General features: G+C 49.1%; 1 protein-coding gene across 1 annotated transcript in view; it reads left to right on the forward strand.

The window, feature by feature from the left end:
- The window catches only part of LOC129658095 (janus kinase and microtubule-interacting protein 1), a 104,436-nt gene that overhangs the window by 74,612 nt on the left and 15,198 nt on the right, over positions 1-14,626 (forward strand). The window contains exons 5-9 of the mRNA XM_055589075.1: positions 243-452; positions 1,298-1,417; positions 5,476-5,622; positions 6,533-6,673; positions 8,365-8,424. Of these exons, the coding sequence (XP_055445050.1) occupies positions 243-452; positions 1,298-1,417; positions 5,476-5,622; positions 6,533-6,673; positions 8,365-8,424 (678 nt within the window). The remainder of the gene's footprint in view (positions 1-242; positions 453-1,297; positions 1,418-5,475; positions 5,623-6,532; positions 6,674-8,364; positions 8,425-14,626) is intronic.

Raw genomic sequence — 14,626 nt, forward strand, 5'->3', positions numbered from 1 at the left:
GTGTCTGGTTGATGATATAGGTTGAACCCTCAGCTCTGTGCTTCTCTGTGCTGGGGCCGTTGATTGACAGGGGAGCAGGGCCTGGGCTGTGCCCCACGGTGTCTCTCTGCCCCGTGTTGCTGAGTCCAGCCACCCTGGATCCATGGAGCTGCTGAACCTTCCCCTGGGCCCGAGGCCAGCAAGGGAGAGCACTCCTTGGTCACAAGCCCCTACAGTCAGCTGCTTGTTCTTTTTCTTTTCAGATGGATGAGATCAAGGGGAAAGATCGTGTGATTCTGGCCTTGGAGAAGGAGCTCGGCGTGCAGACTGGGCAGACCCAGAAGCTGCTGCTTCAGAAAGAGGCTTTGGATGAGCAGCTGGTTCAGGTCAGAGAGGCTGAGCGGTACCACGGTAGTCCAAAGAGAGAGCTCCCGCCCGGCATAGGGGACATGGCCGAGCTCATGGGCGTCCAGGTGAGGGGCTCATGAAGCACTGGGGCCATTGAGCCGACCGCCTACCCATCACTCCTCCACTGGTCATTCTTCTGGCGAACTTGCCTGCCTGCCTTCCCCCATCTCTCCTTCCCATCCATCTGTATACCCTTCCTTCTCTCCCTTACCCATCCCGCTACACGTGTAGACATTCACTGCGGCCAGGCCCAGTGCTCGGCACAGGGAGTGCAGGCTGCTCTTGCCTCTCGTGGTCTTAGAGTTCAACTGAAAAGAAAGAAATGAAAGCTTGAATGCCGAGTATCCAGTAAGAGCTCAGAAAGGGACCCAGTGAGGACAATACATGATTTAAAGGCAGAGCCCCCTGCCCAGGAGAGGGAGCTCAGCCAACAGACAGGGCACCTGGGGCCACAGCTGGTAGTTAAGAGGCACAGAGGAGGCCGAAGCTGCAGGCATTCATTCATTCACTCATTCATTCATTCACTAAATACTGAAGTGTCTGTCAGGCAGGCTGTGTGCAGACACCACGTGAGGTCCCTGCATCTCAGTGGTGAGCGAGGTGGGCACAGTGCCTGCCCTTGAGGAGCGTCCTGGCACGTCAGTGACATGCCTTCATCAGAGATGCTCGGAGAGCAGGGGCTGGGATGGAAGGTCCCCACATCTTACGGAGCTGCTGGAGGGTTTGCCGTCTCATCGCCTTGGAGCTGGTCTTTCCACATGTTGCTTGACTTGGGGGAGCCCCAGCATGGCTGACAGTCCCCCTAATGAGGAGCTCACCTTTGTCCTGAGAGTTTTCCAAGAGGGTCCATAAAGCACTCTGACTCAGTTAAGCTTTTTCAAAGTACATTCGTGTCTTGATTCTATTTTAGGATCAACATATGGATGAGCGAGACGTGAGGCGATTTCAGCTAAAAATTGCTGAACTGAATTCGGTGATACGGAAGCTGGAAGACAGAAATACCCTCTTGGCAGACGAGAGGAATGAACTGGTAATCAGCCCCCCACCCCCTCAGAGGCAGATGGAGCCTGCGGGGTTTGGGAAAGCAGTCCTGGGGCCGCAAACCAGGTTCTAAACAAGAAGTTAATACCCAGGCTGTCTGGTTTTCTCTACTTTCCCCTGATTTCTTCCTGATTAAAAATCAAAAACACACTTGTTGAAGAGACCTGTTAGTACCCTTAGTTTCTGCAGGAATTTATCCTGAGCTGACAATCAGAGAAGTTCAGTGAGGGGTCCGTGGAGAGGGTGTTCATTGCAGTGATGTCTCTATATAGTAGCAACCAAAACTGAACCCAAATGAAACCAAACCCCACTTGTTCGATCCTCAAGTACTGATCAAAATAATTATGGAACATTTATGCAGTGAATTGTATGCAGTCATTAAGAATGGTGTTTTAGATCATATTTAACTGCCATGGAAATTTGTCCACAACAAATTAAATGATAAAAGCGGTTTACAGAACAGAAACACATTATCATCATCCTGGATATTGGAAGTTGTTTTAGGTGGTGTGATGATGGACAGTTTTTATTTTTTGCTTATCTGTTTACTTTCTTTTGCATAAAAGTTCACATAGTTCTATTTTTAAAGGTAGTGAATGTGAACTTCTGGTTAAAAAAAAATCTCAAGTAAAAATACTAACTTCTTGAAAATGCAGGATTAAACAGTTAAACTAATTTTCATGGAGTGGTAGTCAATATATAAACTTCTTGACAATGCCTCATAGTATTTCTCTTTATTTGAAATTTTGTTATAAAAGTAAGTGTATCTGTATTTTTGAAACACATGGAGATAAAAAGTGTTATTAAGTGTTACTTCTTCATGGTTTTAACAGGATCAGAATAATTTCATTTCCTTCCAGTATTTTTAAAGGCATATTTTTATATAGCTTTCATCAGACGCTCCACCTCATATTATGTCTCCACTTATTGGGTAAATATTCATGAGCTTAAAAAAAATCCCTCATGAGAGGCAAAATAGTTTACTAAATGGATTAGAAAAAATATATTGCTTGAAACAATTCAGACCTTCTGAAGCTTTTCAAGAAAGAATTGATAAGCTTGCCAGAACTGGGATCTTTTTTTTAATTTATTTTTAATTGCTTTTCAGTGTTGTGCTGGTTTCTGCCGTACAACAGCGTGAATCAGCCATAAGTATACGTATGTCCCCTCCTTCTTTAACCTCCTTCCCACTCTCAGCATTCAACCCTTCTAGGTTGTCACAAAGTACCAGGTTGAGCTCCCTGTTACATAGCAACTTCCTGCTAGCTATCTTTTTAATCTTTTTTAATCTATTTACACGTAGTAGTGTATATGTGCCAGTGCCACCTTCTCGGCTCGTCCCGCCCTCTCTTTCTCCCGCTATTTCCACCAGTCTGTTCTCTATGCGAGCATCTCTATTTTTGCACTACAAATGGGTTCCTCAGTACCATCTTTCTAGAGTCAACATATATTCATTAATATGCAATATTTATTTTTCTCTTTCTGACTTAACTTCACTCTGTATAACAAGCTCTAGGTTCAGCCACCTCACTAGAACTGACTCAAACTCGTTCCTTTTTATGACTGAGTAATATTCCATTTTACATACGTGTACTAACAGCTTCTTTATTCATTCATCTGTCAGAGGACATCTAGGTGGCTTCCATACTGTAAATAACAGTGCTGGGATCTTAAAATCATGAGATAACTACTGTTAACAGTTTGAAGTGGTTCTGACATGCTTTTCGTGTTTATGTGAATGTCTTTACACTCAGGAAGAGCCTTTTTTGTTATTTTATGGTTACACACAGGATAGTTTCCCTGTGTATTGTTTTGCAACTTGCTCTTTTCCTTTGATGTATCAGTTACCCCATTTCCCACCGATGCCTGAAGATCTCCCTTTGTCTTTGTAACAACTATGTCGAACACTGTCTGTGTGGCCAGACCATGGTTTACTCAACCACTCCTCTACTGGTAAAGATTTAGGCTATTTCAGGTTTCTCTGCTATTGTACACAAAGCCACACAGCAGATACATTTTTGTTTTTACTCCCTGGAACCTTTATCTCTGCAGGATAGATTTCTAGCGGTACAATGTATGAGTCAAGGTACATTTTACATCTCATGACTACCATTAGTGTTTCATCTTAACTCTCACATCCTGGTGACCCAAGGCAGAGGTCTGCAGTCAGTCCCTTGTGTTTGGTTCTTGGTTCTGGCACTTTCTGTGTGACCTTGAGCACATCGCCCCACCTCTCTGTGGCCAGGTTCTTTGTGAAATGGGGATGGGAAGGAGCCCCTCCTGGGATCGAGGTGAGGGTTAAAGGAGAGGGGATGCCTGGACACATGGTGAGTACCTGATGGATGCAGTGGGTCTTGCAGCTGGCATCATATGGATGAATATTTGAGTTGTTTCTAATTTTCATCCATTAAAATAACCCTTAAGAAGCTATACCCATGCACATTCTCGCAACAAGTGTCTGAGGCAGATACTACCATTGTTGTTCAGTCACTTAGCTGTGCTGGGCTCTTTGCAACCCCATGGACTGCAGCACACCAGGCTTCCCTGTCCTTCACTGTCTCCCAGAGTTTGCTACTGTTATTCCCATCTTATAGATGAGAAAACTGAGGCTGAAAGTTTGGCTGTGGTCTTGCAGCTAGTGTGTCGCTGAGGACACTGTATGCAGAAGGAGGAAGACAGGATGCTTCCAGTTGTGCAGTCTCCCAGTCCCTGCTCCGTATCCCCCTCCAGCATCATTTCTCGTGTCTCTGTCTCTCTGGACTGGCCTGCACACAGCAGTCAGAGTGATGGATTGTTCTAGAAGGCAGACCCGACCACAGAATGCTTGTGCCTCAAAGCCTTTGGCCAGAGGAGGGTGGGCGGGGAGGGCTGGCGAGCTGGGGGTGGAAACCGATGATAGAATTCTCAGCTCCCTAAATCAGGCCTCACCAGGCCCAGACCTTCCCATCCCCCACATTGCGTGTTCCCACTGCCGTCTATGAAGCTCCTTGGATGCGCCGTGTTCTTGCCCCTTCTGACCCCTGACAGTGTGCCTGCCCTGTCTGGAACATCCATGAGGACCTGTCTCACTGTGTTCCTACCTCTGCTACCATCTTTGCTCTCTTCCCCCATCTCTTGGACGGTCACCCCCAGGTGACTGTGTCTTCCCTTTGACACAGCTCCCAGGACAGGACCCGGGCCCAAGAGGGGCCCTCCAGATGCTGACCAGATGAGAGGTTGGAGGGACACCCCACCAGTCACAGGGACCATGTTCAGAGGACTCAGGGAGCAGCTCAGGGCCGGGTGCTACCCCATCTTTCTCATACCCGCAGCACTGAGCCGGGCCCAGGTATCCTCTGTTGTCTGAAGAGTGCTGAGCTTTCACAAGTCTGAGCAGGCACAAGTCTGTGCCTGGGGAGAAATGGTGGCCAGGAGGAGCTAGATGGCTGGACTGACTTTTATGCATGTGAACCTTGACCTCTGAGGGTTTTGCCTGGAGGTAAGGGAAGTGTCGGAGAAGGCAATGGCACCCCACTCCAGTACTCTTGCCTGGAAAATCCCATGGATGGAGGAGCCTGGTAGGCTACAGTCCATGGGGTCGCTAAGAGTCGGACACAACTGAGCGAATTCACTTTCAATTTTTACTTTCATGCACTGGAGAAGGAAATGGCAACCCACTCCAGTATTCTTGCCTGGAGAATCCCAGGGACGGGGGAGCCTGGTGGACTGCCGTCTATGGGGTCACACAGTCGGACACGACTGAAGTGACTTAGTAGTATAGTATAAGGGAAGTGTGGATGCAGCTCAGGCCACTTGCCAGCAGGGTGACCTGAGGCAGATCTCTGAGTCTCCATGTTAGGCTGTACCCCTTCCTCTTGCCTTGCCCGAGGCCTTCTGAGGTTCAGGTGGGAGCCTGTGTCTGGAAGCCAGGTATCTGGGGCTCTTCCTGGTGTTTGCATCACGCAGGCGATGTGGTCCCCGCAGGGGCGGCTTCAGCCAGGTGGCATCTCCGCTGGCCTCCACAGCTGGGTCTTATAGCTGCTGCCCTCTGTGTCTGTCTGATTGCAGCTGAAACGCTCCCGCGAGACGGAGGTCCAGCTGAAGCCCCTGGTGGAGAAGAACAAGCGGATGAACAAGAAGAATGAGGACTTGCTACAGAGCATCCAGAGGATGGAAGAGAAGATTAAGAACCTCACACGGGAAAACGTGGAGATGGTGAGTCATGGACCCGGAGCCCTTGTCTCCACCTGGGCTCCTCCAGCCCCTGACCCGAGCAGTCCAAGTTCTCCTAGGCCATCTCCCACCCGCCCCCCACCCCACCCCATCCCTCCAGCCTCTGTTCCCCAGAATTCACAGCGCTGTGGGCATCTGTGCCCGAAGGAGCGTGTACCAGGCGGCCTGACAGCGGGTTTGCACCTCCGCTCTGCCATCTCCACCTGGGGTCCTTGGGCCCAGCCCTCTTCCTCATCCATGAAATGGGATTGAAAACATCGGTGCTATAGGGCCAGGGACAGGATGGAGTGATGACACAGAAGGTTCTCACAGAAGACCTGGCACATTGGGGCAGCTCAGTAGGCCGACAGTTACAGTTTTGCTCCAAGTGCTTTGAATCAGGGCCTTTCATTTGCTCCAGCAAGAATGACTGGTCTTTGTGGTCAGAGTGGTGTCTTGCAGCTGATGGTTTAAGGAATACTCTGAGTTTCATTGTCCAAAGTAGCCTCAAGCATGCCTATCGTACAGCTGAGAAGACTGAGGCTCCAGGAGATGGAACACCCTTCTCCCTGTTCCCTGGAAAGTCCAGGTGTGAGTGTGCATTGTTACCATGTGGCGTGCTGTCTTCCCCCAGCACCCAAGCTTTCTAGGCTCAGGGCAGACATCCACCTCTCCCACTCCGTGCCTGCTAGTCCTTCCTGTTAGCAGTGGGCACAGTCAGCCCCGCCTCGAGCCTGGCCCTGGTCTGCAGCTGTCTGCTCCTCCAGCGTGGGGACCAGGGAACAGTCATCCCTCCCTCCATCTTTCTATTCTGTATCCCCAAGCCCACACTCCATGCCCTGACGTATGGTGGGTCCCTGACAAGGGTTGTGGATGAGCGGCCCTGTAGTGTCCTCTCTTTCCTTGGCTGCAGAAAGAGAAACTGTCGGCCCAGGCGTCCCTGAAGAGGCACACTTCCTTGAACGACCTTAGTCTGACACGGGACGAGCAGGAGATCGAGTTCCTGAGGCTGCAGGTGCTGGAGCAGCAGCACGTCATTGACGATCTCTCACTGGTATGTCTGCGCCTGCACCAGTGCCAAGCCCTCTGTGGGGTGCCAGGAGACGTGGGCCTCCAGAATAGCATCAGGGGTGCAGGCAATGTGGGGGTGCAGGGGCGCGGGGGAGCATCTCACGGAGCTCCTCCTGGTGATGGGGCCTTCCTGCTCCATTCTTCCAGAAAGCAGCCTCCACTTGCTTTACACGACATCACCCGGTATCTGGGAGCGGTTTCCATGGTTACTCTTTTTGCTCAGCTCTTATCCCGAGTTTGCTGCCATTAAGAAGCAGCAACAGCCTCTGTTGAAAAGAGTCTCTGGCCTTTACAGAGTGGGTGTGATCGATCTGTCCTGGAGAAGTCTGATTTTTTTTTTTTAGCCTATTATTGCAGACTGTGAACTTGAAAACTGGAACTGTATAATCAGACCGGAATTTGAAGGACTTGCTAAGACGTGTGTGTGTGTTTGTAAGATCAAGGAGTGGGGAGTGTGAGTATATCTTAAGGAGGCTGAGTGTGACATCCAGAGAGTTCTACTGTTCTCTGTGGAAGGAGCTTAGGGACCATGAAGGGAGCATCTATAGTGAGCTTTAGTTGCATCTTAGAAGCAAAGAGTACTTCAGAAAATAGAAAAGCCAGTGACCAAAGCTCTAGAAAAGGCTTTGATTGTAAGTTGTCCAATTCACTTTGCTTGCCTATCTCTCCATCTCTGCTTCCTCCTTCCACTCAGCCATCTATACTCCCTCCCCTCCTTCCATCTGCCTTCCCATCCTCCCCCTCTCCCATCCATTCCTTCCTCTATCTATCCTGCCTTTATTCCACCCCCCTCCATTTATTCTTTCAAGCTTCTTTGCTTCATTACACATAAAAGTCTTTATGCCACATAAGGTGAAAAAAACACACCCAACAAAATGATGACAGGGTTGAAAGAGGAATAATAAACAGATAAGACGAGAGAAAATGAAGATGGCAACGTCAGTCAAGATCAGGAGGGACACATGGGTGGACCATAAGGTTGTTGCCAGGCACCGTATTTGTCTCTGGGTTTCCTGACAGCCAAAGGGAATAGGAACATCCTATCAGAAAGGAGGTGATCAGGAAGGAGAGAATTTGCTGGTTTCCTCTGGGGCAGAATGCTGCGACTCCTGCTACTACCCCTGTAGGTGCCATTTCTACTGACAGAAGCCACAGGTAATCACAGTCTCTTGCAGGGCAGGTTCTAGCACTTATAGCAAAGGAAGAAGCTGAGAATCAGAGAAACAAGGTGTGTGTCATCTGGCCAGGAGGAGGCCCCATGGGGCTTTGGCCGCAGCTCTGTGTGAGATTGAAGCCACAAGATTTTTTATTTTCTGTTGGGGTCACTGACAGTAGGTAACTAGTCAACACTGCTTGACTAGTTTTCACTTTCACCACTTACAAGTTTTATAGCTTCCAGTCTCAAAGGCAGCCAGGGTGGAGTTTTACAGTACTGGCCAAACTTGGCATTTTTTTTTTTTCTGGGAGGGTCCAAGTCCAGTTCACGGTGTGGCTCTGTAGCTGTCAGTTCTGAGAAGCAGCCGTGCCTTGGGTGCTCAGAACCTGGGCCGACCCAGGCCCAGTGCAGACAGGTAGGCGCAGCAACTTTGTGAGTTACACCCTCTTGGAGCCAGTGGGTCGCTGGGCGTGATGTGAAGACTGGCTGAAGATGCAAACGGTTGTGTTTCCTTCTAGGAGAGAGAACGGCTCTTGCGGTCCAGAAGGCATCGCGGGAAGGGCCTGAAGCCACCCAAGGTGAGCCAGCGGTGGCACAGCTGCCCTGCTCTGGCTCCATGCCAGGATCTGCAGGGCAGTGGTCCAGGGATGGGGGAGGGGAGCAAGCAACCCATAGAGGGGCCCTGAAGGCAGGCACCCTCATATCTCTGCATATTTGATGCGGAAAAACCTGTTATAACTACTTCTCAAAGCAACATAAATAACTAGGCCATGGACCTGGTTACTGTCATTTATTCATGGAAAATTTACAGACGTATCGGGTATTTAGGCCTCTGGGGATGTGCACCCAAAATTAAAAACATAAATACTTAGACCTTTTGAAGGATTTAAAGGATACCTGGTCTTGGTTTATAACATCTATATATCCTGTTTTGAAGAATCAGGGGCTTCAGGCTTTTTTGGAATGAGGCAGAATGCATTCTTCCTGGAAAATGTGGTTTTGCCCTTTTTATAGAGACGTTGTCCAGATGTCCAGTGAGGTGAACAGAGGCAGTCTTGGAAAACTCAGATGCCCACAGGATCAAGCTGGAAAGTAAAAGAACAAATTGGTTTTTTTTTTTAAGATTTTTTTGATGTGGACCATTTCTTAAGTCTTTATTGAATTTGTTACACTATTGCTTCTGTTGTATGTTTTGGTTTTTTGACAAGGGGGCATGTGGTATCTTAGTTCCCAGACCAGGTATAGAACCCACATTCCTGCATTGGAAGGTGAAGTCTTAACCTTTGAACTGCTACGGAAGTCCTGCAAATTGCTATTTTTTAAAAGACCTTAGTTTGCATTAACACCTGGAAACATTTTTCACTTCCATGAAGATGTGGGCCTGGTCACCTTGTTAAACCAGATGCCCCTCCTGGTTTATCTTTTGGTAGGGATATGGCTATATAGAAATATTTCTCATCTATAAAGAAAACAGCCATGCAGATGTCTTACTGAATGACCACGGATATATGGCTTTGGTGTCAGTGGGACAATAGGGAGTGGTAGGGACTGTGAAAAACTGGGTCCAGAATATCAGCTGCTGTAAGAAAGTGAGCCAGGTGGTGTCAGATAATTCAGTCATTCAAGAGACGTAGAAATCTCTGCATTAGTGTCCTAGCACTTCTGTAACAAGGTACCACAAACTGGGTGTCTTAGAACAGAAATGTATTAGCTCAAGGTTTTGGAGTCTAGATCTAAAATCAAGGTGTTGGCAGCACAATCCCAGCCTTTAGGGAGATCCTTCTTTGCTTCTGGTGATTTACTGGAAAATTGGTATTATTTGACAAGACTTTCCTTGTCTTCAGTTCAGTTCGGTCACTCAGTTGTGTCTGACTCTTTGTGACCCCATGGACTGCAGCACGCCAGGCCTCCCTGTCCACCCCTCTCTGTTCCTTGTCTTAAAGCTGCACAGCTGCAGTCTCTACTTTTGTTGTCATGTGCTGTTTTCCCTGTGTGTCTCTGTCTTTGCATAGCCATCTTCTCATAAGGACATTAATCACATTGGATTAGGGGTCCACCCCAATCCAGTGTGCCCTCCTTTTAACTGATTATTGCAATGATTCTATTTCCAAGTGAGGTCACACTCTGAAGTACTGGGGGGTTAGGGCCTTAATATAACCTTTTTGGGTTGGGGGGCTCATTTCAACCCATAACACTTCTATGGAAAATCTCAGAATTGTGAATGTTGGTGCAAATTGTTTATAGTACACTCTGGGCACATAAAATATATCTTGAACCAAATTTGTACATTTGGATAAAGGTTTATTTATAGCATCTCATTTAATCGTCATAGCAACCCTGTGAGGTTGGTGTTATTTTTTCTATTTTAAAATTACAGGAAGTATATAGGTATAAAATATATAAATGAGTCAAAGAGGAAAAGTAACAGACCAACATTTAAACTCAAGTCTGGGGCTCCAAGGCCCAAGCTTATGCCACCAAGTCAAGTTGAATGAGGTACGAGTCTCTATGCATTGACATTAGAATCTCAGAAACGGGAAGTGGTTCAGCAGAACTTGGTTATATTTAAATATGTATTTTTATTATGGAAGTAGTATAGCCACATTATAGACTATCTGGAACATACTGGTCCATCATGGCAGTGCCTCCCCGGTGCAATCAATGTCGGCATTTTAATGCAATCCCCTTCCCCCATCCTTGTTCCGCTTCAAATTTTTTAGATACTGCAGCTGTAATTGTAGAATACAATTTTGCACCCTGGGTTTTTACTTACCATTATACTATAAAGCATTTTTCCATGTTATGATGCTGTCATCATAAATACGAATTTTCAAGACTACATAATCTGTTGAGTGGATGGGCCATAAATTTGTTTAACGTTCTGTGTCCACCAGGCGTGTCTGCTTCCAGCTCCTCACGGTTGGGAATAATGCTGCAGTAATGTGTCTGTGCTTAGCAGACAGCTCTTCACCAGCCCATTCTGCCAGATTCCCTGAGCGTTGAACGTTTCATTGAGTGACCACCCTTTCTGTCTTCTTGGACTCCCTGCTTCTGCAAATGTAACCACAGTGAACTCCTTTTGTCCAGAAAACTGTGTCCATAGTCTGGATAGTTCACATGGATAGATTCCCGGAAGTCTACATGTGGGTCAGAGGGTGTGAAGGCTTCAATCAAGAACATTCGCCCTTCTGCCTGCTGTATAGAAGGGTTGTGTCGTTTTGCCCAGCTGTCAGTAATGTACATGATGGCCATTTTCACCACAAGACATGTTTAAAAAGTAACCATCTAAAGGAATTCAGTTTGTTGCATGAACTGGCTGTGTTGTGGCCTCGTACACCCCAGAAAGGGTTTCAGGAAACCCAGTTTTGTGCCATGACTATATTTTTCAAACGTCAGAATATCCAGAATAAGAGATTGTTTCCCTTTTCCTGTTTCTGAATGTGTCTATGGGAAGAGAACTTTACAAAGGCCTAGACTGGACTTAGGATTGGCTAGGCTTGCATGTACTGCAGGCAAGGTGGGCAGGAGCTGTGTCCTGCTCACTATGTCCTGGTCATTGCCTGGCACAGAGTGGGTGTCCCTAAATAGTTGTTGACTGAATAAACAAATTGCTCTTACTGGAACAAACGCACTTACCTAACACTGGATCATGCCAGGATGCGGAAGTTTGGTCCCTGTAATTACAAGAGTTTGACGCTACTGGAAGGCAGAGTCTGGGAACCTTTAGGGAAATTTCCTGACCCGGCTCGGGGTCTTTCCCACTTACTGTGACCCACCAGTATTTTCCTTTTTCTCAGGATTCAATGTACAGCTATTTCCCTTATGCTCCTGCTTAATCCTAGCTAGTCCAGGGCTGGATGGATGTGTGGATTTATCGGGGACCTGGGCAGGTTTTTAGTCCCCAGGGCTTGCCCCTCAGGGCTGGGTGGCTTCCCTTCCTTCTTTCCCACATCGCAGGGATCAGTACTTTCTTTTCTCTCCTTAAATAATCTTCATTGCCGTCTGTCCCTCATGCATCCATGCACTTTATCACTTTGTCCGGGTCTTTAACGTGACAGAGTGTCTCAGTGAATGCATCGAAGGTTCCAGAACTTTCTGTCCCTGCTCTGCAGCTGTTGCAAGCCTCCTTAGACTCTGTAGTTCCCTGCAAAGGGGCTCCTCCATTTCCACACCACAGCCCAGCTGCTGCAGATGCTCTGAGGGCGCAGCAGTCATCTTCCAGGGGGGCCAGCATGTCCCCAACAGCTCCCGGCCTGTCTCACTGGACTCCTAGGGACAAGACTGGGGTTGGCTGTCCCTCCCTGGGGATCCTGCCGTTGATTTTTCAGCCCTGGGTGGGGGTTGTAGGAGAAGGACCCTACGTGGTTCCTTGGGCTCTGTCCAGGGTTCAAGGCTTGCTCTGCGGAAGGTGTGATCAGGACCTAACTGGAAACAGAGCCCCTGCCCTGAAGTGGCAGGAGGTAGTGGGTCAGCCATTGGGACGTGCAGCCTAGCAAGGGAGAGATGTGTCTTAGGAGAGAGCTGGGCCCATAAAGAATGGCTAAAATGAGTACAGTTTGCTCACTTGCCTTGAAAGTAGAGCTGAGATCTTGGATGAGGCTCAGGAACCATGGCCTGGAGCAGCAGGGAGTCAGGCCAGCTCCTACCTGTGTAGCCTTGAACTCTGAGAACCTCAGTTTCCTGCTTTTTACAACACGTATCATATCTATGGGATCAAATGAAGCATCTGGCTCCAGGCCTGAAGAGTAGACAGGAATCAGTAAATTATATTATCCTTTTTCTTTCTCCCTTCATCTTAAATGAATAGATTTCCTTTGGAGGGCCTGTTATATGCAGGCCCTGCATGGGGGGGTTAGATGTGAGGCCCTGCCTCACCCCGCCCCCCATCCCCCTCTAACTCATGGCCCCCATTTTTAAAAGAGGGGGCTTCCCTATAGCTTAGACAGTAAAGAATTTGCCTGCAATGTAGGAGACCTGGGTTCAGTCCCTGGGTCAGGAAGATCCCCTGGAGAAGGAAATGGCAACCCACTCCAGCACCCTTGCCTGGAGAATCCCATGGACAGAGGAGCTTGGCGGGCTACAGTCCTCGGGATAACAAAGAGTCGGACATGACTGAGTGACTAACACTGCTACTACTGCATTTTTAAAAAGAGAGAGAGAGTCTCAGGCAGCAGTGAGGTGACATCCCCACCCTTTGAGGGAGGCTGGGAAACATCAAAGCACCACTGGAGAGTAGGCCCTTCCTGGGATCCAAGCGTCAGCTCTGTGGTCCCCTCTCCCGAATGGACCAGGCCTCTGCTGTCACCAGGACCCTGGGGATTCACTCCTGGTCTGCAGCCCCTGCATACACTCTGACAGTACACCTGAAACCTATCCAAACTTGACCTTGTGCCCCGAGGCCAAGCCCACAGCCTTGTGGGAGGAAGAACTTGGGCATCCAAAGCTGCCCTGGGACAGAAGCCGGGGTGCCATGCCTTAGCCTGGCCACACGCCTGAGTGCTTTCCATCATGTGCATGCTTTCTCCATTTTTAAGTAGCCAAAGAAACCCTTTTTCCCCTCTCTTGTCATTTCCACTTGACTTTGTTCCACTTGATTTTCCCCCACGGCTCCGTCATCAGCCTTTCAGCATGGGGAGGGCTGGCTCCTGCCTCGTTTGCCGGGTTATGAGCTGCCCTTAGCACAGCGCCTGGCCCGCACCGTGGGGCTCAATCGCATGGACTAAGGGGGCTGTTCATCCTTGCAGTCTTGCCGGGATTCCCCTCCGAGCAGCAGGCAGCCAAGGGCTTTCACTCCGTGTTTCAGTCCCTGATGAGGGCTTGGCCCTTCCAGCCTGGGCAGCAGCCCATCATCTTGTTCCCTCCTCAACGGCCAGGCAAGTGGCTAAGCTTCACATCAGAAGCACGTGAAGCCCCACCGGGAGCTGCTCCAAGGGCCGCCTGCTGGGTTTGTGGGCCCTTCGGTAAAGGACTCTGGAAACAATTGGGGCACTGGAGATGGAACACGGGCGCGGTTTTGAAAGTGCAGGGCCACACTCAGGCAGCTGAGTGGCTCAGCCGCACATGCAGTCTGTACTGTCCTACCTGGGGCAACATCGCAGGTTGCTGGGCAATGGAGAGAGGGAGAGCAGAGCCAGGAGCCTGACTTGGCCATTTCACCTGCCCAGGGCACCTCATCTAACACAGCAATGCCCATGGGGACATCCAGATCACTTCCAAAGACTTTGGGATAGACAGGAAGTAATGGTGGTCGTAAGCAACATATTCTAGCAGGATAGGACACCCCAACACCAGGAGTGAGCCTGGGGGTGAGACTCAGTCTTCAGAGAGGACTGGGCTAGAAGCAGGTCTGCAGCTCCTGGCCCCCTGCCTAGAGTCAGGAGGGGACCCTAGATCCATTGTGGAGGGGCTTGAGGCAGAGGCTCCCTGATTCCAGACCCTCCCCTCCAGGCCCTTGCTTCTTCATCGGTCTCCACCTCCTTCCTTTAGGTCCTCATCTGCTATTCTGGGACCATTGCCACAGCTCTCTGGCTGCTCCCCTGCTTCCAGCATCTTCCTCCCACCAAAACTGTCTTTTTAAGGCACAGGTCTTACCCTGCACCTTCTTTCCTAAAAAAACCCTCCACTGGTTCTCCGTTTCTTAGGAGATGAAACTGGGGCTCTTTGGCTGGGCCCTCATGGCCTTCCAGGACCTGGTCCTGCTCACCTCCTGCCCCGACCCTGTGGCAGCTCGTGTCCAGCCAAGGCAGAACAGCTCTCAGCCCCTCCCATCCCCCTATCCCT

This window comes from Bubalus kerabau, chromosome 7, assembly GCF_029407905.1.
Source record: "Bubalus kerabau isolate K-KA32 ecotype Philippines breed swamp buffalo chromosome 7, PCC_UOA_SB_1v2, whole genome shotgun sequence".
Classification (NCBI taxonomy): domain Eukaryota; kingdom Metazoa; phylum Chordata; class Mammalia; order Artiodactyla; family Bovidae; genus Bubalus; species Bubalus kerabau.